This window comes from Canis lupus, chromosome 29 (assembly GCF_003254725.2).
Source record: "Canis lupus dingo isolate Sandy chromosome 29, ASM325472v2, whole genome shotgun sequence".
NCBI lineage: Eukaryota > Metazoa > Chordata > Mammalia > Carnivora > Canidae > Canis > Canis lupus.
Genome location: NC_064271.1, coordinates 19,844,612 through 19,871,440, shown reverse-complemented (window position 1 = coordinate 19,871,440; position 26,829 = coordinate 19,844,612). Strand labels below are relative to the sequence as shown.

Sequence of the window (26,829 nt, the reverse complement as noted above, 5' to 3'; positions counted from 1 at the left end):
GTGAGGAGTTACGGGTTTCAAGAGGAATATTTTTTACTAGAAAGGAGCTTCTCTGCAGGAATCTAGGTGGCTTGTGCCATGCAGGTTTGTGGGAACATTTACAATTATAGCTATCTTGCAACCGTTTCGGAGTCTTGTTATGTTTAAGGATGACTTGCCTTAATGCTAACATTTTCTTCCTGTCTCATTTTTTAAGGGCTTAATTTTATTTAAGCTTACGCTCATGGGGAAGTGGAATGTGATACTCAAAAATCATCTTTATCTTCCAGGTGTACAGTCAGTATAGTAAATCACACCTTCGTCTAAAAAGTACAGAATAATTTTAACAAAAAAACATAAAGCCCAAGCTAGTGACCTCTTGATTAAGAAAACATGAGCGTATTCATACATGCAACACAGAAATAGGGAATTCCTTAGAGTTTGTGGATCCTGTTTAAGATGTATCTAAGTTTCATTCTTTTCTTATAAATGGATCTTTTTTATTTAACTTTTATTTATTTATGATAGTCACACACAGAGAGAGAGAGAGGCAGAGACACAGGCAGAGGGAGAAGCAGGCTCCATGCACCGGGAGCCCGACGTGGGATTCGATCCCCGGTCTCCAGGATCGCGCCCTGGGCCAAAGGCAGGCGCTAAACCGCTGTGCCACCCAGGGATCCCCCTTTTCTTATAAATGGAAAGCAGTGATACACAGGCCCAAAACTGTCATAAACTCAGTTATTTTTACTTCTGAGTGTATTAATATATTTCTGCAGCATATTTTATTCCAAACTAATTTGTCTTACCATTAATTGATTATAATATTAGTTTAAAGCAGTGCTGGCTGAGGTGTGGGGCTTAGGAGGCCTGGAAATGGCTAGTAGCATGATTTTTCTATAAAACTTTAGGGGTGTGTAGTTTGTATTTTTCCTCTTGCTCTACTTAATGCCACATGCTAAAGTAGCTGGAGGCCAGATTTTAATTTTATTTGGAAGCCTACCATAAAAAGATAATCTAATTTTTGTTGCTTTTGGTATTTGATATTTATCTTTGAAAAGTTTTACTTGTCATTTGTAAAGGACTCCTGAGAAGTTTTCTTAGCTATGGTAGCGGCAACCTCATATTCCAGAATAGAAATAGATACGTGGAGTAAGTATGTACATGTTGATATATGTGAAATCTAAATAAAAGTGAAATTAGTGAAAATTTTCATGATCAAAAAATGAAATTTAGTAATTAACTTTATTAAAAAATAATCACATGAAAGCAGTGTTGCCCTGGAAACTCATGCCATCATTCTGCTCTAGTGCATTCATGTGGATGACCCAAATGGTAATACCAGAAGCCTTGCTGGCTTTTTCTATTCAAGACCTTTACATATCTATGACAGTTAAGCAACTCACTTTTGTGGCCATTCCATGGACTTCATCACGTAGGCTTGCCTTGTTTCCAGATTCTAAATTCCAGTATAGCAGAACTCAGCCACAATCTACATTTTGTTAGACCTTCATTCTACTGCTCATATGCCAACTCTCCATCTAGTCTAAGCTTTTATGGTACCTTGACCCTCTCTGCTTTACTTTCTTCCTGCACACTTGACTTGTCCACACTCACCCCCGGCCCTCAGCTCCCTTTCGCTCTTGATCTGTTTACCGTATTAGCCCTGCAAATACCCAGCCATCGATCCAGTCTGCCCTCTGCCTTTCTGAGTTTCTCCATTCATGGATTGCTAAGGGATGCCAGAGAAAGTCATACACTTGTGCTGATAGATTATATTACAAATCAAAGGTTTCTAAACTCAGACATCAGTAACACCCAGTGATCTTTTTTACTTTTCCCAGGCCAGCTCCTTTCCCTATAGGAATCACATAAATACTCATCATTCTGGCCCCTAATTATGCTTAACAGATGGCACTGCTTTTTTTTTTACACCCCCCCCCCCCAACACAGGGAAAATAAGAGTTTATTAGATGTGAATTTCTTCACTTTTCCTGCCTTTTGAACTGTCTCATCCATTACTTACTATCTTCTTCTCCATCCAAGAAGAAAACCTCGAGATTAACTTCTGGCTCAATCCTTACATTTCATTCCCTACCAGATCTTTCTATTATCCCCTTATACGTTTAATTTCCTCCTTTTCCTTGGCACCTTCCAGATTTCCCCCACTTAGGTTCAGTCTCTCTCATCATAAAAGCAACATAAATCTTGACCTGACAACTATCGCTAGATACACTTTGTTTCTCCTGTGTTCTTCAGTCTACTATGGTGAGGTTTTTGTTCTCACTGCTTCATTGGAATCACTCAAGCCATCACTGTTGATGGCTTCTTAAACCATCCTGGTCCATTGTATTCTTTTTCTGCCACTTCTCTTTGAAACATTTCCCCCTTGGCGGTGGGGCATCAAGCTATCTTCATTCTCTTTCTGCCTCTCATCATTCCTTCTTATTTTGCCACCAGGTTTTTCTCTGCCCACTCCACGATTCTAATGTTGTCCTACTTCTCTACAAACACTGTGCACTCTCTGTAGATGATTTATATGTCCCCACAGCTTCAACTACCTACTGTAAACAAGGGTCTCACTGCAGAGTTCGAGGTTTAGGCTGATCTGCCTATTGCATATCTCACAGAAATCTAAGTTTATCTAAAACGCGGTATTTTCTCTTTGCTCCAAAAGCTGCTACTCCTCCGGTATTCAGAGTATTACTTTTCACCTAGTTGTTCGAGCTATACATATCCATACGTAATCTTCAACTCTTGCCTTTTGCTCCCCAAGCCTTATCCTGCCTCAGAAGTTCTGTCTCTATCCCACTGCCACTGACTCAGTTCAGGCCTTACTATCTTTTGTGTGGTCTCTTGCAGAAGTCTTATGTTTGACTTGTGTACTTACTCCAGTTTATATTTTATCTAGTATGTATTTAACAATATTGATCAGTCACCTAACATAGGTCAGGCCCCATGCTGGGCTCTAACCATACTGTGAAGAAATAGGCATGGTCCCAACTCTTAATGGAGCTTACTTTCTGATGAGTGTGACAGAAATTAGTAATACTATCACACCAAGAGTATGTGTTTGGAAAGAAAGGAACCTTCTTTGAGATAATCTAACAAAGGAAGTGACCTTCTCTAAGACAGGGAAGGAAGGCTTCCTTGAAAAGATGTGTTGGACTGGAATCCGAAGGGGGGAGGGACAAGGTTTCAGATAGAGCTGTGTGTGCAGACCCTGTGCCAGGAGGAATGCTGGAGGCAGTGGTCTGAGGTAAAGCCAGAGGGGAAGGGTCAGGGATTATTATATGGGCCACATTATACATTTTGTTCTTGGAGGGGTCTGGAGGGTCCCAGTCAGTTGAGCATCTGACTCTTAATTTTGTTTGGCTCAGGTCATGATCTCAGAGTTGTGGGATTGTCTCCTCTTCTTCCTCTCCCTCTGCCCCTCCCCCTGCTCATCCTCTAAATAAATGAATAATAAATCTTTTTTTAAAGAGATTTTGTTCATTATCCTAGAAAGAATGGAAATCCAGTGAAGAATTTTCAGGGTGGAGGTGGGGGATGGAGGGGCATGGGGAAAGGTGTTAACATGGTCAGAAGATGATTCTGGTTGCAGCGTGGAGATTGGATTTGAGGGAGCTTGAGAGACCACTTAGTTATATCCATGATCCTCCCAAAAAGCACAAATGAACTTCCCCCATCTCCTGATTCTCCAGTTGTGCCAAAATAAAATCTAAACTATTTAGTCCAACAAACAAGGCCCTTTCTAGCAATTGACAGTTTTCTAGCCTTTTCTACCACTTACTAATGTGTATCCGTGTCGGGCCTCATGTTTGCTAATATTTAACCTTTGCACTTTCTGTTCTTCTACCTAGACTGCCCTCTTCATCCCCCTTTGTGAGCCTAAGGAACTTCTATTTTCCTTTTTTCTTTTTTTTTTTTTTAAGATTTTATTTATTTATTTGAGAGAAAGAGAGCATGCATGATCAGGGGGAGGAGCAGAGGGAGAAGCAGGCTCCCTGCTGAGCAGGAGCCAGACTCAGGGCTCTATCCCAGGACCACAGGATACTGACCTGTGCCAAAGGCACTTAACCAACTGAGCCACCCAGGTGCCTCGAACTTCTGTTTTACAACAAGAGACAGTTCACACCACGTCCTCTGAGAAGCCTTTCCAGAACCCCACCCCAGGAAGATAAAAACAAAACAACAAAAAAAAAATTTGTTTATCCTGAATACTGATTGTATAGTATTATAACAATTTGTTTACCTGTCTTCCTGACCCACCTGAGCTGCAAGTGGTCAGCGGTTGTATCATTCGTCTTTGTTATCCTTCCTTGTCTAGCACATTATCTCGTGCCTATAAATATTGAGTAAGCATTCCATTTTTCTGTTCTGACCACTTTTACCAATTATCAGGTCAGTTAAATATTTATTGACCACTTAACTATCCCGGATGTGTGGGAGATAAACACACACACACCACAGACCCCACCTTTGATCCATTTTTGTGGTAGTAAGTGTGTTTTTCTTTATTAATTTACATTTCAGGCTTTTTTGATAGGGACTTTGTTTATGGTACAGGTCTAGGGTAGAGAATCATTGTCAGATCCCTATTTACAGAAACTATAGAATGTCTCTTTTGAAATCTTGAAGTTAAGAATAACACAAACCTCGTCTAAACTGCAGCATTCTCGTGAATTATGTCAACTCCCAAGCTCAACCCCGTGGTGATTAGGAATTCCAATTGGGCTGTCACAGTGCCACAAGGACCAGGGTGCCCTTGGTTCTTAGATTTAAGGGCAGAACTCATAATGTTTTCCTCCCCTGATCTGCTACTCTGGAGAAGGTCACATATTGACTTGATCGTTTTTTTTTTTTTTTCTTTTTTTCTTTCTAGATAACAGCGAAAGCCTCTATCATTTTTGTTACTCTTCAGTACAATGTTACCCTCCCTGCAACAGGTAGGTAGTTTTCTTTCAGAATTTTCTATTTAAGTGGAAGGGTTTACTTGAACAAACTAGGAAATTACCATGAATACTAAATTCTTTAATTTTCATAGATTTCATTCATGATTGGAGTGAATGTTATTTTAATGATTTTGTAATGCAAGAAATGATGTTTTGTTGGCTTCACTCTATAGATTATGTGAAAATCAAATTTATTTATTTATTTATTTATTTATTTATTTATTTATTTATTTATTTATTTAAAAGATTTTATTTATTAGAAACAGAGAGAGAGAGAGAGAGGCACAGACACAGGCAGAGGGAGAAGCAGACTCCGTGCAGGGAGCCCAACATGGGACTCGATCCCGGGTCTCCAGGATTACAACCTGGGCTGAAGGCAGCACTAAACCGCTGAGCCACCAGGGCTGCCCTGAAAAATCAAATTTAATCTGTTTAACACTTACTGGCTATTTTGTAAATGGACTTGACTTTCCATTGGAGGACTTTTTTTTTTTTCCTTTCCCTCTGATCTTTTTCATAAGAAAATTCTAAGAATAGATATTATATATTTGTCCAAAGTGTTATCATTCAGTCACGGTTTCTAAAGGTACAATGTTTAGGTTCAGTTTTTCTGATCTGTGAGTTATGTTTTGGACCTAAAGTAACAATCCTTTTAAGTCTATTTTATTTTCGTGTTTTTGTTGTACTCTACCTCTAAATGTCAGTAAGCTCCAGGAATTATAATAGCATCCAAACTGCACTTTCAGGCTTTATTTTTTGAAGTTTTTCTTTTCTTTTCTCTTTTCTTTTCTTTTCTTTTCTTTTCTTTTCTTTTCTTTTCTTTCTTTTCTTCTTTCTTTCTTTGTTTCTTTCTTTCTTTCTTTCTTTCTTTCTTTCTTTCTTTCTTTCTTTCACTTTTTTAATTTAATGGGAGCTCCACTCTCATCGTGGAGCTTGAACTCATGATCCTGAGATCAAGTATCACATGCTCTATCAACTAAGCCACCCAGGTGCCCCTAAAAGTTTTATTTCTAAATTATGCAATGTGAAAGTCAAGTTACTGGAAGTTGCTTGTAGTTGAATACAGTGATATACAATTAACCAGCATGGGTGAGAGTATTTGGTTAATAAAATATTAACATATTCAGACAAGTATTTGACTCTATATTTAGAATTTAAGATTAATTATTTAACATTGAATTGGGTCTAATTCAGTTATATAGTTGCATAAATGTATTTGACCCTTAAATAATGCAGAGGTTAGGGGCATCAACCCCTGTGCAATCAAAAATCCACATACAATTTTTTGAGTTCCCAAAAACTTAACTACTAATAGCCTGTTGTTGACCAGAAGAATCCTTACCAATAACATAGTCAATTAACACATACTTTATATGTTATGTGTGGTATATACTGCATTCTTAAAGTCAACTAAAGAAAAGAAACTTATTTTAGAAAAAAGAAAATATTAAAATTTAAGGGCAAGAATGTACATTGACAGTACTGTATTTCTTGAAAAAAATCTAAAGGTAATTGGACCCACACAGTTAAAACCCGGGTTGTTCAAGGGTCAACCATATTTGGTTTAGTGACTTAGATATCAGATCATTCAAAATGACAAAGTTGTTTTGAAATTTGAATATGCCAGAGAAGAGTAATGCTTTTTTCCCCAAATAGTTTCCATAAACATAAAGCTTGAGAACAACTTAACAGCAATTCACAAGTATTTGATTCAGATTTGTTTTGAAAGATAGAATAATTTCAAGGATCAAAAACAATTTTAAGTAGCAGTTGCCTCTGTCTATAGTGCTTATAGGTCAAAACTCCATTCAAATAGAAGTTAAATCAGTTTTTCTATCAGAATCATAATGAAGTGTCTAGTTGAAAAGAGGTAGAAAATTTCAAAAATTCTTTGAAAAGACAGAAAAGTAGGCTAAGTATAACTTTGATGTAACCTAATCTCTGCCTGGAATAATATCAACTTTAGAGTCTTCCCAAGGATCTGAGTATGGCCTCCCCTTCCCTGTTTTTTGGTCTTTAATGGCTGTAACTAACATGTGTCAAGTCTTTTGTAAGTAATTTCTGAGGCCTTAGATTTCTGGATAGTCTTCAATTTTCATTGTTCTAAGACTTAAGATGTCCAAGAGCAAATCACCTATAATGTTTCTATAGAACTTATTTATTAGGTTAGTCTTTTCTTGTTTGTTTCCATAACTATGTTGTACTTAGTGCTGTTTTTATAATCTTACGTATATTTTTGTGTATGTGTGTTCTGTCCTTTTTGGCCTTCAGAAGAACAAGCTACTGAATCAACATCCCTTTATTACTATGGTATCAAAGATTTGGCTACAGTTTTCTTCTACATGCTAGTGGCGATAATTATTCATGCCATAATTCAAGAGTATGTGTTGGATGTAAGTATACAATCTTAGAAATCTATACTTTATAAAATACTAGCTCTCCATACTTAACAGTAGTCACATATTGAATATGCTTTATAATATATTCTTAATTACTTACGGTTGTTTTTATTTTTAGAAAATTAACAGGCGAATGCATTTCTCCAAAACGAAACACAGCAAGTTTAATGAATCTGGTCAGCTTAGTGCATTCTACCTTTTTTCTTGTATTTGGGGCACATTCATTCTAATATCTGTAAGTATACACTATGCTTAAATTTTCATTTCACAAAGTATTTATGTTACATACCCAGAACAGAAAATGATGTCCTATTATTAATGCTTATAAGCAAATCCTGAACCGTAGAAAATCCCTCCTCTATTCCTACTCTTATCTAAGATTAGGAATTCTCCCATTGAACTAGTATAAATCAATTTTCAACGATAAGTCTCTTTGCATTAGTTTTTATGCGGCAGAAATTCTAAACTGTGTTTAATGTTTCAGAAAGTCTTACTCTTTTTTAGTCAGTCTGAATGTTGTTTTTATATCTTGTAGTCATTTGCAGGTATCTCTGTATTAGCAAAAAGAGTAAGAAGTCAGTGATAACTTTTACTGGGTTGTTTGAGTTGTAATGTTTGTAGTCATTTCTTCTTTTAAAAACAGTCCAAGTAGTGTGGAAGCAACTTAAAATATTGTGTTAACTTTTCAGTTAAAGTTATCAAAACCTTTAAGTATATAATTCTAACTAGTGAGGGGAGAGATAATATTTACATTAGTATTATTACTAACAATCTCTGAAATTTATATGCACTCTAGAGTTTACATATTTTTTACTTTGTTAGGACACAATCATTTTTAATTGCCGTGTTAGAGATGAATAAACAGGCAACGTGTACAATATTAATGTTGGAAATAGACTAAAACTTAATCTTTCCAGGGCTCATTGCACTTTATGCCGCTGCTTTAATGATACTTTATAAATATATGTAATTTCCACTTAAAATCTATCGTATAATTTTCTTTAAACATAGAAGTGTTACATTTCAGTAGGAAAATATTCTTATTAAAACTAACTCACTTGAGAGGTTGTTTTTTTTTTTTTTTTTAATGTTTGTACATGTGCAATAATTCTCACTGAATAGATCTGGTTATCTAAGAAAAAGATTTAGGTTAGTGTGTGGACATCACCCTATAAAACTTGGCAGCACTTTGATCCTCCATCTCCTGTCAGGTGCTGCGTCTTTCCCAAAACCCTTCTGTGATCGCCCAAGACAAAATTCTCCCATAGCTGTTGTTACCACTGTTATGTACCATTACTGTTTTTTGGTTGTTTTATGTTTGTTCGCATACATGTATTTTTTACCCTACTGGATTGAAAGAATTTTGAGGCCAGGAATTATGCTTATTTGACTTTATATCTTTCATAGTGATTTTCACTTTGCTAAAATAAGCAATTCAACTGAATCAAAAATAATTAAAACAACTAAAAAGTTTAACTTCAGTGGGCTCTTTGGAGCCCAATCTGGGAAATTATAGATGTGCAAGAAATGCAAATAGTGTCTTATTCTCCAAAAAGTTTGCATTATACTCAATAGGCTAATTTTCATATCTTCTTTCTTAGGAAAACTACATCTCAGACCCAACTATCTTGTGGAGGGCTTACCCCCATAACCTGATGACGTAAGTCATTTTAGCAGGCTTTTCTTAGTTAAGGACCATGGTCATGTCACTTTTAAGCAGAACCATTCTTGTCATTCTCCTTAGGGCTTTGGCAAATTCATACCATAGGTGTGTCATTGGCAGTCCCTCTGCCATAAGAAAAAAAATTCCTGTGCACTTTTTTCATGTATATGATAATATTTCCATGTTCATTAGCTTGAAAAAACTGATTTTAACAATAATCTTAATTTAGTTATGTTTTCCTTTCTCCTCATCCTTTCTTCTCATCAGTTCTCCATCTTCTCTGTACTTTTTCTCCTTTTCTATGCCTCAGTCTCTTTTTACTCCTTTCATTTCTTATTCTCTTACACTGTTAACTTCAAGATGGCGATTGTCTCTTTATCTTCTATCCCCCAAGGTTTCTGTACAGTCCTGTAAAAACAGCTCAGTGTTGCAAAGACATTTAGCTAAATGACTCATTTTTCAAGCCCAGCTCTAGCACAACTATTCCATATTATTTTTCCTTGCTACTTTAGCCTATATTGTTGTTTGCTTTCCTGAATTTGTCATTTTGGTGCATAATATTTTAGGTAATATTTATGCATTGTCTTGAATGTGCTATAATTGTTTCATTTATGTAAGTCTTACATTGTGCTCATGCCCACAAGACTGTGTACTTTGACTGCAGTAGGAACTCTATATTATATATCCTTCATTGTGCCAGGCTGTATGTAGGTGTTTATCACCTAGACAGCATTCAGTAAATGCATTGCTATGTGAGAATTGGAAAAAAGATATGAAGGGAATAACATGACCATGCATACCTTTGTTTTAAGTCCAGCAGTAATAGCCATGCTGAGTCATTCTGACTTTTAAAAATGAGCTTTTATGCAGTAGGGTTATAAACATCATATTTATATGGGACTATTGCCCCTCTCCTCCAAAAAATTTATTTGTTTGGCTTTGTGTTTTCTATTCTAGAAGTCTGGAGAAGAGGGTGAAGGTAGAACAAAGAGAAAATGGGAGGACTGGAGGGGTATAATGTCAAAAGACTATTGATTTTACCCAAGTAGAGTTACCATATTTCCCTAAGAAAAAGCCAGGGGTAGGGGGGAGTTTGCAGTTGGGATTATACTAATTTCAGGTGATCGTTCATCTATGCACCTTCACTTTTGTGTCCCTCTTTTTGTTTCCTTTTGATGAAACCTTAAAAGTCTGTGAGGTGACTCCCCCAAAGTCATGTTCTTACGTTTTCAGTAGCTAACATGACATACTAATCAGTATTAATTTACTAGTAAACAAGGTGGTCTGGTTGCTCCCAGCCAGCATGCAGGTCATCAGCGTTCTGCAGATAATATCTTTGCATCTGCTGTTTAATCCAGAGGAATCAACTGGTGGTGAGAATATTCTTAGGGATGCAGGGAAGTGGCTGCTGGGGAGCCGTGAAAGGTGCACAGAGTACTGCACGGAGACCTGAAATGATAACACGAAGGTGGCTACTCAGTACATCCTGATTTCCAGTGCTTGTTTTTACTTTATACTTTAAAAATACTATGCTTTAAAACCATATTTTTTTGCTTTCTTGTGCAGATTTCAAATGAAGTTTTTCTACATAGCCCAGTTGGCTTACTGGTTCCATGCTTTTCCTGAACTCTACTTCCAGAAAACCAAAAAAGTAAGCTGGGATTTGTCATTTTAAAAGTTGTCTTGTCATTTTTTTTCCATTTTTTTGAAAAGTCCCTAAAACTAACCATTTCCTCACATCTCTAACCTTCTTTCCTTCCCACCTCAACTCTTCCCTCATTACTCTCCCACTTGCCCTCTTTCCAAAAAACTAAATATATTCCTCACATATTTCTTGAAAAAAACCCTTTGTCATATTTTAACTTAGACTGGAATATTTTACATTTGACATGTTAATTGCTTATCTTAAAATTGTATTAGTGGTAATTGAAAATAAAATTTTTAAAAAATGAAAATAAAATTTAAACAAATTTTGAAATGTAATACTAGTTTTTATATTATTTTTTTTTTAGTATAATCTTTTTTTAAATTTTTGTTTATTTATTTATGATAGTCACACAGAGAGAGAGCGAGAGAGAGGCAGAGACACAGGCAGAGGGAGAAGCAGGCTCCATGCACCGGGAGCCTGATGTGGGATTCGATCCCGGGTCTCCAGGATCGCGCCCTGGGCCAAAGGCAGGCACCAAACGCTGCGCCACCCAGGGATCCCCTAGTTTTTATTTTATTGAAATACTAGTTTTATATTCTTGATATTCTTAGGAGTTTCACAAATGAGACAAAAGGATAAATTATTCTGCAACTAACAATTCTGTGTGTTCAGGCCCAGTAAAAAATTCAGTATTAAGTGAAGTGAGCCATAGTTAAATACTCAGTAGCGAAGCCTTTCCTAAAATGAGTGGAACATTCTTTTTTAGCATGTGAGAAAAGCGTTTTTTGTTTTATTTGAACAGGTAACTACCGGAGCAGTGCAATATCCTCCTTTCTACTTTACCTGCAGTAGTTTTTCTAAAGTCAGAATTTGGGTAATTGCCAAGTAAACTTTAGTTCCTTTATTTAACTCTTTCCTCTCTCAAACCTGTACCACCTCCCTGTTGTTTTATTTTATTTTTTAAGTATTTATTTATTCATGAGAGACACACAGAGAGAGAAGCAGAGACACAGGCAGAGGGAGAAGCAGGCTCCATGCAGGGATCCCGCCTGCCATGGGACTCTATCCCGGGTCTCCAGGATCATGCCCTGGGCCCAAGGTGGCGCTAAACCGCTGAGCCACTCGGGCTGCCCTCCCTGTTGCTTTAAACTAAAATACAGCAGCTCACCTGTGCTCTGTGTGGGTTTCTCTGGTTTGTACCACCTCCTCCATGCTCCCTTTTCCCTCTCTTCTCTCCGTGGGCTTCATTCACACTGATATTCTCTAACTTTATGATCCCAGCACATCAGTTCTTTTTCTGGGAATACCTTTAAATTAATCAAGCACTCTTACTCCGTTTTTCGAAGAAAGATTATATCTAAAATCCCCATACAGGAATACAGATAAAACAACTTTGGTCCTGAGTTAACAACTATTGAAGCTGGTTATGGCTACATGAGTATTCTTTATACTCTCTATTTATTAGATATAAATTTACATTTTTCCACATTTAAAGCTCCCTTACTTTGAGAAGCTTCTCAGGATAGAAGTATAATGTGACGAGTTCATCTCTGCCTTCTGCAAATTCCCACCTATTTCTATATGTATTGTAAATAGTTACTCCGTGAGTATAGGTACCTAATTTATTGCTGCTTTGTGTCTGTGTTTTTTGTGTCCTATGTGTCTGTCATCTTTATGTTATCTGCTATGATCAGAAGACAGCACCAAATTAGAGTTCATGTACTATGGTTTGAAAGTTCTTTTTATGTTGATTTCTTTTTCAAGTGGAATGTTTTTCTAGTTAAGGTGATTATAAGGATTATGATGAAGATCCATAAAACCTTTGGCTTAGAACTGTGTTAAGATTCTTAGGTTCAGGGATCCCTGGGTGGCGCAGCGGTTTGGCGTCTGCCTTTGGCCCAGGGCGCGATCCTGGAGACCCGGGATCGAATCCCACATCGGGCTCCCTGCATGGAGCCTGCTTCTCCCTCTGCCTATGTCTCTGCCTCTCTCTCTCTCTCTCTCTCTCTCTGTGTGACTATCATGAATAAATAAATAAAATCTTTAAAAAAAAAAAAAAAAAAGATTTTTAGGTTCACAGTCTCCAGAAGCCCTTCCATATTCAGTAAGCAGCTAATGTGAACCACCATTGTCCTACAGCTGCACTGTCCAAAACAGAAGCCACTAGCCTCATTTAAAGTAATTACAATTAAAAAAAAAAAAAACAGAAAGTTCTGTTGGGCAGTATTACTGAGAACATCATAGTTTCTTAATGTGCCATAACTCAGATATTTAAAGCTTTTCTTCATGTACATACTTGTATAAGCCTAGACAGTACCTCTGGGCTCATTATTAATCTTTATGTCTCTGTCTTATTCATTGACCATGTAAATAAAGAAGGACATCTCAAAGTAATTGTTCATTTTAGTTTTCAAAGTTCTTTCCTTATCAATTCCTGCCAGATGGCATTTCTCCAGAAATGCAATCTAATTTTTATGGAATAATTTGCATAACTTAGAACTTAACTGAAACTATTTTTAACACCTACATATGACAGTCGAAAGTAACTGTTTCAAGTAATTAACATAATTTGAAAGTAACAGCTGCATATGTGTTAAACAGTTTCTTAAAATTTACTCTATGAAAATTATTTTTGGAGGAACTCTTTACTGGAAGAAACTAGTACAGTGATTGTTTTGAACTGATTCTACAGAAAAATGAAGAAAGAAAGGAACACTATTGTTAGTAGCAGTTCAAGAGGTGTGTTAGTCACAAACCAGTTTCTTTGAAGGAGAATATTCTAAATACATACAAATGTATGCCTCAATATAAACATTACTCCATTTTGCCAATAAGAAGATTCACAATGTAATTTCTTAGCCAACTTGCATATATGGGGTTTCGAGGAAGTCTCAATGAAATAGCCAAACACTTAATTCTGATATTCAATTTTCTTAGTTTAATTATACATGCATATAATTGCATATCATCTGAAGTTTTTAAAATTAGAAATAATGGTTTTTCTTCTTCCTACTTCATGAAAGTTATATTCATACTTTCCACATGCAACTTTGTTGTTCATATCTGTCATTCATCTCTAGAGCCATTTTTGAATCCTCTAACTCCATTTTTCCAAGTATATCACCTTCCCTCTACTGATTACTCTGTAGACCCTCTATAAGGACTTAGAAATCACATTGATTGAGGTTTTTAAGGCTGTGTATCTTACCCAAACATGTATTTCTTATTCAGAATAATCGATATGGATCCCTATTATGTAAGAGTTTTTAAAAAGATTTAAATTTGAGATGGCTCCATCTGTGGTTTAGGGGAAAATCTTTGCCATATATTTGGGCATATTTGTGATACTCCATTTAAAGTCCAGTTTTTTTAGTACAGTGTAATTAAGAAACGCATTTTCTTATAAGAATAGAAGTTTACTAAAGTATATGACTCACCTTTTTAATAAAAAGATGTTGGAATAACAACTGAAAATGTCACTTGGAGTTATTTATCATTTTAGAACTTATTTTGATTTAATGTACTATATTTACTAGATTTTCTATGAAAATGACAGAATTTTAAATCATCATTCCATGATTTCATTCTTATATTAATTATTTAAACATCATTAAGAATCTAAGACTTTGAAGGGAGCCTGGGTGGCTCAGTCAGTTAAGTGTCTGCTTTTTTTTTTTTTTTTTTTTTAATTTTTATTTATTTATGATAGTCACACAGAGAGAGAGAGAGGCAGAGACACAGGCAGAGGGAGAAGCAGGCTCCATGCACCGGGAGCCCGACGTGGGATTCGATCCCGGGTCTCCAGGATCGCGCCCTGGGCCAAAGGCAGGCGCCAAACCGCTGCACCACCCAGGGGTCCCAAGTGTCTGCTTTTGGCTCACATCAGGATCCGAGGGTCCTGGGATGGAACCCCGCATTGGGCTCCTTGCTCAGTGGGGAGCCTGCTTCTCCCTCTCCCTCCACTTCCCTCTCCCTCTGCCTGCTGCTCCCCCTGCTTATGCTCTTTCTGTGTCAAGTATTTCATCAAAGTTTTATATTCTTTTTTTTTTTAAGATTTTATTTATTTATCTGAGGGTATATGCATGAGCAGGTTGAGGGAGAGGAGCAAGCAGACTCACTGCTAAGTGTGGAGCCTGATGTGGGGCTTGATCTCACAAACTTGAGATCATAACCTCAGCCAAAACCAAGAATCTGCTGCTTAACTGATTTAGCCACCCAGGTGCCCCTAAAATTTGATAAAGCCTTTCTAATAACACATTTTTATTATGTATTTTTTCCATTCAAGTATACAAGAAGTTTGTTAATCTTTATTTTTTATTTATTTTTGAGAGAGAGAGAGCATGGAGGGGTGGTAAAGAGGGACAAGCAGCATGCAGAGCCCTATGTGGGGTCGATATCCTGACACTGAGATTATGACCTGAGCCGAAACCAAGAGTCGGATGCTTAACTGACTGAAACCACTCAGATGCCCCAAGCAAGCTTTTGAAGTAGTTTCTAAAGCTTTCCAAAGTACAAAGTATTAAGAAATATCTTTCTAAATAATATTCCCTTCAGTTATATACAAATCAACCAATGTCTCTAAAGCAATGTTTGTACACTCAAAGCCTCACTCAAGAAAAAGTAAAAATAAATGAATGACAGGGAGGAATATAGTACTACAGGGAGTGATGGAGCTTATTGTGAACTGGAGAACACACTCTACATTAAAGGCGTTCCCATATTCTTTTAAGATTACAGAGGTAATGGGGATAATATAGCATAATTTTTTAAATGAGAAATTTTATCTAAATTTCATTTAGGAAATGGCTGTAATGGCACCCTGTTCTAAACCAGACTCATGACATTCTCTAATCCTCGTGGGGTTACACCCGCACAGGCAAGATGCTTATGTGTCAGAGGCCAACAACAACTTCCCTAGCACCATGGTCTCCAGTTACACATTTCCCTTGGGAATGAGAAACAGAGGCAGCTGGGTGAAACTTGGCTATCTGAATTCACTGACCATATCAGATCCCAGTTCCGGAGTCAGCATGCCATTCAAGAGCAGTGGTCATTCTTTTTAAATCTAGTGTCTAGGTAAATAAAAAAGAGGCTGGGAGAAAGCTGTTTTTGGTTTCTCAAGACATTTTCACACATCATCCTACAATTTTATTGTATAAATAAACATTTTCTATCAGGAACCAGAAATGAGGTTTTGCTTATTTATTTGTTTAAAGATTAATGAACTGCAGGTCACCTGGGTGGCTTAACTCAGTTAAGTGTCCCACTCTTGGTTTTGGATCTCAGGGTTCAGGGATCAAGCCCCTCATCAGGCTATGTGCTCAGTGCAGAGTCTGCTTGAGATTCTCTCCTCCCTCTTTTCTTCCCCTCACTCGCATGCACACTCTCTCTTCTGGAATAAATAAAATATTTTAAAAAGCCATTTCTAGGTATTTGATGGTTATGAAAATAGAAGCTGGCGATGAGGGACGCCTGGGTGGCTCAGCGGTTGAGCGTCTCACTCAGGGCATGATCCTGGAGTCCCAGGATCGAGTCCCACATCAGGCTCCCTGCATGGAGCCTGCTTCTCCCTCTGTTTGTGCCTCTGCCTCTCTCTCTCTCTCTTTCTCTCTCTGTCTCTGTCTCTCATGAATAAATAAAATCTTAAAAAAAAAAAAAAGTTGGTGATGTTATTTTACTCTTCATTACTGACTCAGTTGATTGTCAACAAGAGCAAGGCTAAAATGCAGAGTTGAACCTGAAGTTAAAAAAGAAACTTCAACATCACTTTCCCTAATTAGATTGAGATTTAAGAACAAAAAGATACAAGAGAAGCAGAATAGTTTTCAGAAATGTAGATTGTAATTTATAATAGTGTTTTTAGATTTGTCAGAAAGGGAAGAAATAGGCAGCTTAGGTTCTCTACTAAATGATGTATTTTTAAAATTTGTTTTTTTCCTTTAAAATTAATTTTTTAATCCCCCCCAGGAAGTTATATTCTGTAAAAGTTTTTCCAGCAGTTATTCCAGCAAATTGGCTACATTGACTTAAACAAGTTTTTATGTAATAAAATGAGTTTAGTGTTGAGTCAGCAATTAAGAAACTATGAAGCTTTTGTTATAAGTATCAAGAGTCCCTTAGTCTCTTTTTTCCTCAGAAGTGTGGAACATAGATTAACACATCTGAAGGAATATGGTAGTATTTCCTATAACATTCATTTACATGCTACTTTAATTTAAGATACTTTATTTAAAATTATAGTTAAAAGTATTTTGTTGTGGACTAAAATCATGTTGTACATTATGAATGATATAAACACCACACTTTGGGAAACCTGTATATCATGTGTATATAGTGACACGTGTATTCATAGCATATGAAATTACATTTATAACATTGTAGATGACCTGTTCTGAAATGATGGCAAGAACAGAAAAAGGTTCCCGTATGGTTGAACTTCAGCATGTTAGTCTTCACTCTGTTCTCCCTCTCTCCTTTTTTTTTTTTTTTTTAAGATATTTATTTGAAAGAGAGAGCACATGAGCTGGGGGGAGGGGCATTGGAAGAGGGAGAAGCAGACCGCCCAATGCAGGGCTTGATCCCAGGACCCCAAGATCATGACCTGAGATGAAGGCAGCCTCTTAACCAACTGAACCATCCAGGTGCCCTCTCATTTTGTAAGGAGAAATATTTCATTGGAAGTTTGAAAATTATGTGGAGAGAATCTTAAGACAGCTAATTTTCAAAGATCCTTTCTCTCCCAATTGGAAGACAGCTATAAACTGGTATCATATCTTAGGTTTTTTTCCCCTGAGAGTCCCAAAACAGTACCATATATAGTACTATTCAACTGTTTTATGTTTTACCTTTCTAATACTTGATCTTTGTACCATTCTTACTAGAGAAGAATTTTCTTTTTTTTTTTTTTTAAAGCTTTATTTATTCATGAGAGATAACAGAAAGAGAGAGCGGCAGAGACACAGGTAGAGGGAGAAGTAGGCTCTTCACAGGAGCCTGATGCGGGGCTCGATCCCAGATCCTGGGATCACCACCTGAGCCCGAGGCAGCCCCCCAATCACTGAGCCATCCGGGCATCCTGAGAATAATTTTCAATTTCAAAACTATAATTATAAAATCTCTACTCTTTCTCTGAAGATTTGGAGAAGTAACTCTATAGAAAAGTAGAAGTAGTAGAGAGCCAATAGAGACCTGTACTCAGCTGTACTAGATTCCAGAGATGAGTTTAGTGACGTTCCAAAGGAACGCATTTCAGTCCACTTGATATCAACCCTCTGTTTAAAAATTGGAATTAGCAGCTGTAGTACACGAATAGTACTAACCAGGCTTAATATAGCCTTATACTATATATGTCAGGCTACTATAACTATGTCCCTTATATACATGGAACACAGCAAAAACCAGAGCAGAAATGAGATGTATACGCATTTCATAAATGAACAAGTTTATTGAGTTTAACACTCAGTTTTTACAAACATTTGTGACTGTAACTCAAGATGAAAAATAAGGTTTTACATCATAATCTAATGTATATATGTGTGTGTGAAATCGGTAATAAAATTTTCATGAAACAGTACAATGTGCTGTACACGGAAGTGTTTCAGCCTGTTTTAATCTATAATGCATCTCTCTATTTACAGGAAGATATTCCTCGTCAGCTTGTCTACATTGGTCTTTACCTCTTTCACATTGCCGGGGCTTATCTTTTAAAGTGAGTTGGGCTTTTGCTTAGATGTATAAATGGACTGGGTAGATATTGTGTCAGTCTATGTTAATTGATAATTAACCTTTACATTTTAAATATGTTCCTTTAACAGCTTGAATCATCTAGGACTTGTTCTTCTGGTGCTACATTATTTTGTTGAATTTCTCTTCCATATTTCCCGCCTGTTTTATTTTAGTGATGAAAAGTATCAGAAAGGGTAAGTTGTTTAGCCATTCTCTTTGTTGTATAATTAAAATCAGTGTCTGTGTTGCCAAGGACTGTGCTATTGCCAAGGTCTATGCTGGGGGCAATTATATCATTCTGTGAGCTGTTAGCAGTAGCTTTAAATTTTTTTTTTTAAGATTGTATTTATTTGAGAGAGAGAACATGAGCAGAGGGGAAGGGCAGAGGGAAAGGGAGAAACCGACCCCCTGATGAGCATGGAGCCTGATGTGGGATTCGATCCCAGGACTATGAGATCATGACTTGAGCCAAAGGAAGATGCTCAGCTGAGCCACACAGGTGTCCCTTTTAGTAGTAGCTTTATTTTTTTTAAAAAAGATTTTATCTATTCATTAGAGACACACAGAGAGAGGCAGAGACATAGGCAGAGGGAGAAGTAGGCTCCCTGCAGGGAGCCTGATGCAGGACTTAATCCCAGGACCCCAGGATCACAACCTGAGCCAAAGGCAGATGCTCAACCGCTGAGCCACCTAGGTACCCAGTAGTAGCTTTAATTTAATGTGAAACAACTTCACAATTCAGGTGGGTATTTTAATCTCTAAATTGGAGTCTCATCTTAGGTAGAGATATGTTACATTGGAACATGTACTTTTAAAGTTTTTTTTGGGTTTACTGTTCTATTATAATTGTCCTTTTGTTTAATGCCTGTTTTTATTTTGGAGGAAAAGTAATAGGGAAGTGACTAGAAGAATAGGGAAAGAAAAAAACAAAATAATATAATAGATTATATAGTCCAAAAGATGCTAAAATATTTCTGTGGGAAAACTGGACTGAAAACAGAATTGGGGGACGCCTATCAGCAGTTCAGCACCGCCTTCTTGGCCCGGGCGTGATCCTGGAGTCCCAGGATCGAGTCCCACATCAGGCTTCCCAGATGGAGCCTGCTTCTCTCTCTGCCTATGTCTCTGCCTCTTTCTCTGTGTCTCTCCTGAATAAATAAATAAAAATATTTTAAAAAGACAACAACAACAGAATTGGAGCCGTATGACTTGTAAAAAAAGAAAGAAAGAAAAAAGGTAAAACAAGGTGTATTAAGTAGGAATTGGGTGTCCTGTTCACATGACAGCTTTTGTTTTGGCCAGCATTTTTCAAAATTGTTCTATATACCAGTAGCTTTGAGGATCATTAATGATGGTTTTTGGGGGGGGGGGTTTAGGTTTTTATTTATTTATTGGGGATCCCTGGGTGGCTCAGAGGTTTAGCACCTGCCCAGGGCGTGATCCTGGAGTCCCCATCGAGTCCCACATCGGGCTCCCTGCATGGAGCCTGCTTCTCTCTCTCTCTGTCTCTCATGAATAAATAAATAAAATCTTAAAAAAAAAAAAAAAGATGAGCCAGAGGCAGATGCTCAATCACTTAGCCACCCAGGCACCCCAATAGTTATATTTTAAAAAGGAGATTGGGGATGCCTGGGTGACTCAGTTGGTTAACCATCTGTCTTCACTCAGGTCATGATCCCAGTGGGGAGCCCACTTCTCTCTCTCCCTGCCATTCCCAATTGCTTGTGCACATGCACGCTCTCTCACTGTCAAATAAATAAATAAAATCTTTAAAAAAATAATAGAATAAAAATAAAACCGATCAGCTAAACAAAAAATCAATTATTTCTTTACTTGATATTCTAAAATCTTATATAAGCTATGTTATGTATCTCCAAGAATGTGATATATAGCATATCCCAAACATTATACTTCAGGATCTTTTTTGCAGTACAATAAGAAATGTTTTAATACGCATTTACTTATTAGGAATCTGATCCTGTTAGAATCTTTTCATATCATTACAATTTAATCAATTTGATTTGGGACATTTTTCTTCCAGGTTTTCTCTGTGGGCAGTTCTGTTTGTTTTGGGAAGACTTCTGACTTTAATTCTTTCAGTACTCACTGTTGGCTTTGGCCTTGCAAGAGCAGAGAATCAGAAACTGGATTTCAGTGCTGGGAACTTCAATGTGTTAGCTGTAAGGTACAGTCAATTTAACATTTTTCTCACTTTTTACTCCTATATAATATATATTATCCATTTATGATGTAAATCAACTTTAAAAAATAAACAAATATGGGGGGAACACTGTCATTGGATTTCAAACCTGCTGCAGTAGCATATGTCTCAGATGAAATACTAAAGGATCTCTTTGAATTTAGAAATTAACCATTAATGAAATCATTGTTTATTAATGTAATCGTATCACCAGTGGGAATTTAGCACCAAGTTAATACTATCAATGCGAGATAGAATACCCATTCAATGGCATTGCTCTAATATACTCTAATTTTTTTTTTGTTTTTTAACCTATTTATTCTCAGAATTGCTGTCCTGGCATCCATTTGCATTACCCAAGCATTCATGATGTGGAAGTTCATTAATTTTCAGCTTCGGAGGTGGAGGGAACATTCTACTTTTCAGGCACCAGTTGTGAAGAAGAAACCAACAGTAACTAAAGGCAGGTCTTCTAGAAAAGGAACAGGTTTGTATTCAGTAAGCAGCGGAAAAGCTGAAATAGAAAACATTTTTTAAAAAATGTTATGGGGCCTTATTCTAAACTTAATTTAAAATAATCAAAATTTAAAAATTAAAAAATTTTTATTAGAGCAATGAGCAGGGGGAGGAGCAGAGGGAGAGGGACAAGCAGACTCTGTGCTGAGTGCAGAGCCCAGCAAGGATTCAGTCTCCGAACCCTGAGATCATGACCTGAGCTGAAACCAAGAGTCAGAAGCTTAACCGGCTGAGCCACCCAGCTACCCCTAAAATCTTATAAAGAAAATGTTACTCTGTTTTTAGCAAAATCAGAGGCAACACAAACTTATCCCATTTGACAGATGGTTGATTCCCTGGAGTCAGTTATTCCCCAAAAGCTGTCCCCAAAATTCTTTCTCCTAAGCTTTCCATTAGACCAATATATATTGGCCATTTTAGTAGTGAATAACTAACCTAGCAAGAAGTAGTTTGTGCTTTCAAGCATCTTACTCATATTTAAAAAACAAAACCTCTTTTTAGCCCCTTCCCATCTGCCTTTAGTCCCAAGTAGAGCAGCTTTTTCTGTAACTTGATTGCTTGATCCTTCATTTCTGAACCTGCATCTAACCTCTTTTCTGTCTTGCTTTTAATTGAAAATACTTTGACATCGCAGTAATTTTTTCAACTTGTAGTTGGTGTTATACTTGAAATTGTAAAACAGAAGTTCCAGTTTTAAAAAATATATCAACTCTGATTTGCTCCTTAAAAGTCTTCATATTTGATAGTTTATGTCCTCTAGCCTTATCCTACTCAAGCTTGTCTCAGCAGTTCTTGGGCCTTTGCTCATTTCATATAAATTTTAGTACATCTTGGTCAATTTCCACCTTCCCCCCATCCCCCAAAAAATCATGCTGGGATTTTAGATTGGAATTACATCGAATCTGTAGATCATTTCAAGGAGAATTGAGCACTTTAGCCTATGAATATGGCATATATTTGCATTTGCCTAGATTAACTACTTTCAGTGATAATAACCACTTTGTTGGGATCTAAATCACATACCATACCATAAAGTTCACCGTTTAAAGTACATGTTTCAGTTTATTTATTTTCTGTCTCTGTGGATTGGCCTTTTCTGGACATGACATACATATATTGTGATCCTTTGTGACTGGTTTCTTTCACTTAGCATGTACTTAAGTTTTATTCACGTTGTAGTAAATACCAATAGTTTATTCCTGTTTATATCCAAATACTTTTTCCATTGTGTAAATATACCAGATTATCTTTATCCACTTATTAGTTGATGGGTATTTGGGTTCCCACTCTTTAGCTAATATGAATAATGCTGCTGTAAACATTTATGTACAGGTTTTTGTTTGAACACCTGTTTTTGCTCTCTTGAGTATATACCTAGGAACAGTATGGTATGGCTAGGTCAAATGGTAACTGTATATTTAACATTTGCTGGGGAGCTGCTAAACTGATACCAAAGTGGCTGCACCATTTTATATTCATTGTTTTTGCATATGATATCCAGTTGTCCCCTGCAGCATTTGTTGAAAAGACTAACCTTTCTCTATTGAGTTACCCTGATATTCTCATTGAAAATAAGTTGATCAGCTACTTACAGAGCGAATAAATAACTTGTTTTCAATGGGGAGAGGAATCAGTTGATCAAAAAGTAGGAATTTATTTTTGGACTCTCAGTTCTATTCTGTTAATCTGTATGCCTATTCTTATGCCAGTACCACATGGTCTTGATTACTGTTGCTTTCTAGTTGGTATTGAAATCAGGAAGTGTGAGTCCTCCATTTTGTTAGGTTTCTTCATGCTTTGGTTATTCTGGGTCCCTTGCACTTCCGCATGAATTTTAGGATCAGCTTGTCAATTTCTCCAAAAGCCAGCTGGGCTTTTCATATGGATTACTTTGAATCTGTCAAGAATCATAAATGTCCTTCCATTTATTTGGATTCTCCTTTTCATTTCTTTTAGTTACATTTTATAGTTATCAGTGTATAAGTCTTGTACTTCTTTTTATTCCTAAGTATTCTTTTTTTGACGATATTCTAAATAGAATTATCTTTCTTAATTTCATTTTTGTATTGTTTATTGCCAATATATAGAAACACAATTGATTTTTCCATATTGATCTTTTGTCCTGCAACATTGCTGAACTTTTTATTTTTATTATTTAGTACTGGGTTTTTTTTAGTGGATTCCTTTGCATTTTCATGTCATCTGCAGATAGAAATAGTTTTACTTCCTCCTGTTTAATCTGGATGATTTTTATTTCATATTCTTGACAAATTGCCTTAGCTAGAGTCTCCAAAACAATGTTAAGTAGAAGTGGTAAGCCCAAACATCCTCATCTTCCCCTGATATTAGGAAAGCATCCTTTTACCATTAATGATGTTACCTGTGGGTTTTCGTGAGTGCCTTTATCAGCTTAAGGAAGTTCCCTTCTATTTCTAGTTTGTTAGTGTTTTTATCATGAGAGGATATTAGATTTTGTCACTTGCACTTTCTGCATCTCCTGAGATCATCAAATAGTTCTTGTCCTACATATTATTGATATCATGTATTACTATTAGTTGATTTTTGAACATTAAGCCAACAATGTATTCCTGGGATAAATCCCATTTGGTCATGGTATATAATTCTCTTTAGATGTTGTTTGATTTGGTTTGCTAGTATTTTATTGAGCATTTTTATATCTGTATTCATAATGGATATTGATGTGTATTTTTTTGTAATACATTTATTTTCAAATGTAAAACCAGTCTTGCATTTCTGGCATAAATTCAAGTTGCTGATGATAATACATCATTTTTAGTAGATTGGTGTTTTCAGTATTTTGTTGTAATTTTTACACTTGTGTTCATATAAAAACTCGGCCTCCATTTAGCCTGTTTTTGTTTTTGCTGTATTCTCATCAGATCTTGGTATCAGGGTTATGGTGACTTTATAAAAAGTATTGAGCAGTTTTATCCTTTGTGTGATGTCAGCATTATTTCTTACCTAAATGTTTAGAAGAATCTACCAGTGAAGCTACTTAGAATCTTCTCTAGGGTAGGATATTTACCTATAGATTTACATTCTTTAATAGATAAGATTATTCAGATTTTTATTCTTTATTGTGTCTCTTCTGAAATGTGTTTTTCAAGGAATTTGTCCATTTCCTCTAACTTCGCAAGTGTATTGGTAAAATTATTCATACTGCCCTCTTACTAATTTGTGTAGAACAGTGATACTTTATTTCATGTGTTGGTAATTTATGCCCTTCTGTCTCTCTTTGCCATCAGCCAAGAACTAACATTTATGGGCTTTTTTTCATTGATTTTCTTAGTCATATCATTGATTTCTGTTCCTATTTCCCTTTTTTTGGTCTTGATTTGCTGTTTTGTTATTTGTGGTTTACTGTCTTGAGATGGATCTTTACATCATTGATTTTCTGCCCATCTCATGAATTACTTGCAATTAAAGACAAACTTTCCCTTTCAGCAGTGCTTTAATTGAATTTCACAAATTCTGGTATGTCTTTTTCATTATCATTCAGTTCAGGATATTACAATTCCAATTTGATTTCTTCTTTGACCCATACATCATGTATTAATGCATTGTTTAATTTACAACTACGTGGGCATTTTCTAGTTTTCTTTTTGTTCCTGAATTATTTCAATTCTTTGGAATTTGTTGAGACTTTCATTATGGCTCAGCCAGGTGTTCAGTTTTGGTAAATATTCTGTTTAGACTTCTAAAGTATGTGTTTTCTGGGCAGCCCTGGTGGCACAGCGGTTTAGCGCCGCCTGCAGCCCAGGGCGTGATCCTGGAGACCCTGGATCGAGTCCCACATCAGGCTCTCTGCATGGAGCCTGCTTCTCCCTCTGCCGGTGTCTCTGCCTCTCTCTCTCTCTCTCTCTCTCTGAATAAATAAATAATATCTTTATTTTTTTTTAGTATGTGTTTTCTGAATCTGCTGGGTATTATGCTGTATATCAGGTCAGATTTGTTAGTTGTGTTATTCAATCTTTTATATCTTTACTGATTTGGTAGATGGAGTTCTGTTTGTTCAATCAGTTATTGCAGGAGATACCACATTTCCTTGTAGCTTATATAAGTTTTTGCTTTAAATATTTTGAACATGTATTATAGGTACATCTAAATCTAGGGTTACAAATTCCTGTTGAATTTGTCCTTTTCTCTTATGGAAAGTCCATCTTCATCTCTAGTAAATGTCTGAATTTAGCTACACCAACTTTTTTTTTTTGGTAAAATGTTAAGATGTATCTTTTCTGTATTTCTCTACTTTAAACCTTTCTTTGTCTTCAAATGTAAATTGCATTTCTTTTAAGTAGTATATAATTGGATTTAATTGTTTTCATCCAATCTAATAATTATTGTCTTTGTTTTTTGGCAGTTATACTATGATGTGCCTGAGTATGATTTTCTTTGTATTTATCCTATTCTCTGTCATGTAGAGCTTCCTGAATCTTGGCTTGGCTTCTTTCATCATTTTGGAAAATTCTTGACCATAATTTCTTCATATATTCTTTGCCACATTCTCTCTCTCCTTCTGGGACTCCAACATATGTGTTAAACTCTTATACCTGTCTTATATCTTTTCATGCCTTCTGCATTTTTCATCCCTTCTTTCTAAATTTCAATCTAAGTATTTTTTCTGGTTCACTGATTTCTTTTGTTATGCCTAATCTGCTATTAAATTTATTTATTAAGTCTGTATTTTCAGTTACTATATTTTCCAGTTCTAGGATTAAAGATTTTAGTTATCTTGTGAAATTCTCCATCTGTTCATTTATTTATATTACTCATTGTTCTTTTAATGTCCCTGTTTGATAACTCCAGATATAGATCACCTGAGGATCTTTTTCTTTTCCTTTCCTTTCCTTTCTTTTCAACAGTAAACACCTTCATTATATGAGTCGAAGAGAGGAGGGAGGAGGATTTATTGCTTTCTGGACCTTGATTTTTGTCAAATAGAACTCTAGCTTCTTGCCCTCTAGCACATAGCCATCTGCTCAGCCACACTACACTGGCCTGGTCTTCAAACAGTGCACACAAGAAGCCTGCCCTGATGGAACTGCACCTCCAAAAAACTGTTGATTTTGGCATTCTTTTTTCTTTCGTTATATTTCTTCTGAATTTTCTTTGATTCTTTTTTGTTTAAAATCTCTTCCTCCTTAGGAGTCAACTTAGCCCCCTTCTTGCAGCCCAGAGATAGTACATAGTGGGACGCATACCACAATACTGTGTGCTGTAATGAGAACAGTACAATTCCTTATCAGGGTCTTGGTGTGGACTAATTCATTGTTGGATGCTTTGTAGACAATATCTGATAATTCCTTTCTGGTACTTAAACACTCAGCCCTCAAGAGAAGTTCCCCACATCCAGCCTCAAGGCAGGGTATTTCTTCTTGCCTCCCCAGATTGGGCCTGTGTGTATGTGGTAGAGCATCCTAGCTCATACATGTGCTTCTTGTAGTAGAGCTTTCTCTTGCCCCTCATCTTGCAGGGCTTGTACCACTTGTCTCAATAGATGCTCATCACTTGGTGCTGCTGAAAAGAGCAAAGATCTATTCCTGATAGATTTCTTTCTTAGCTTTTAGTCATTTGGTCTTGCTTTCTGGCATACCTGGTAATTTTTAATTGAATACTGGACATTTAATGTAAAAATGTATATAAGTCCTAGTGACTTTATAGAGGCTCTGGATTGAATATGGGTAGATCCTTCTGTCCTGTCAAAGCTTATCTATTTCTAGTTTGCC

The 26,829-nt window shown here is 36.4% G+C and overlaps 1 protein-coding gene and 1 pseudogene across 1 annotated transcript in view; one reads left to right on the top strand and one right to left on the bottom strand.

The window, feature by feature from the left end:
• TRAM1 (translocation associated membrane protein 1) overlaps positions 1-26,829 on the top strand; it is a 34,037-nt gene that overhangs the window by 4,319 nt on the left and 2,889 nt on the right. Inside the window, 9 exon segments of the mRNA XM_025477960.3 lie at positions 4,862-4,925; positions 7,203-7,324; positions 7,449-7,565; positions 8,932-8,990; positions 10,560-10,644; positions 18,279-18,349; positions 18,456-18,560; positions 20,408-20,551; positions 20,893-21,053. Coding sequence (XP_025333745.1) covers positions 4,862-4,925; positions 7,203-7,324; positions 7,449-7,565; positions 8,932-8,990; positions 10,560-10,644; positions 18,279-18,349; positions 18,456-18,560; positions 20,408-20,551; positions 20,893-21,053 — 928 coding nt within the window.
• Positions 25,978-26,519, bottom strand: LOC118352741 (40S ribosomal protein S8-like; annotated as a pseudogene).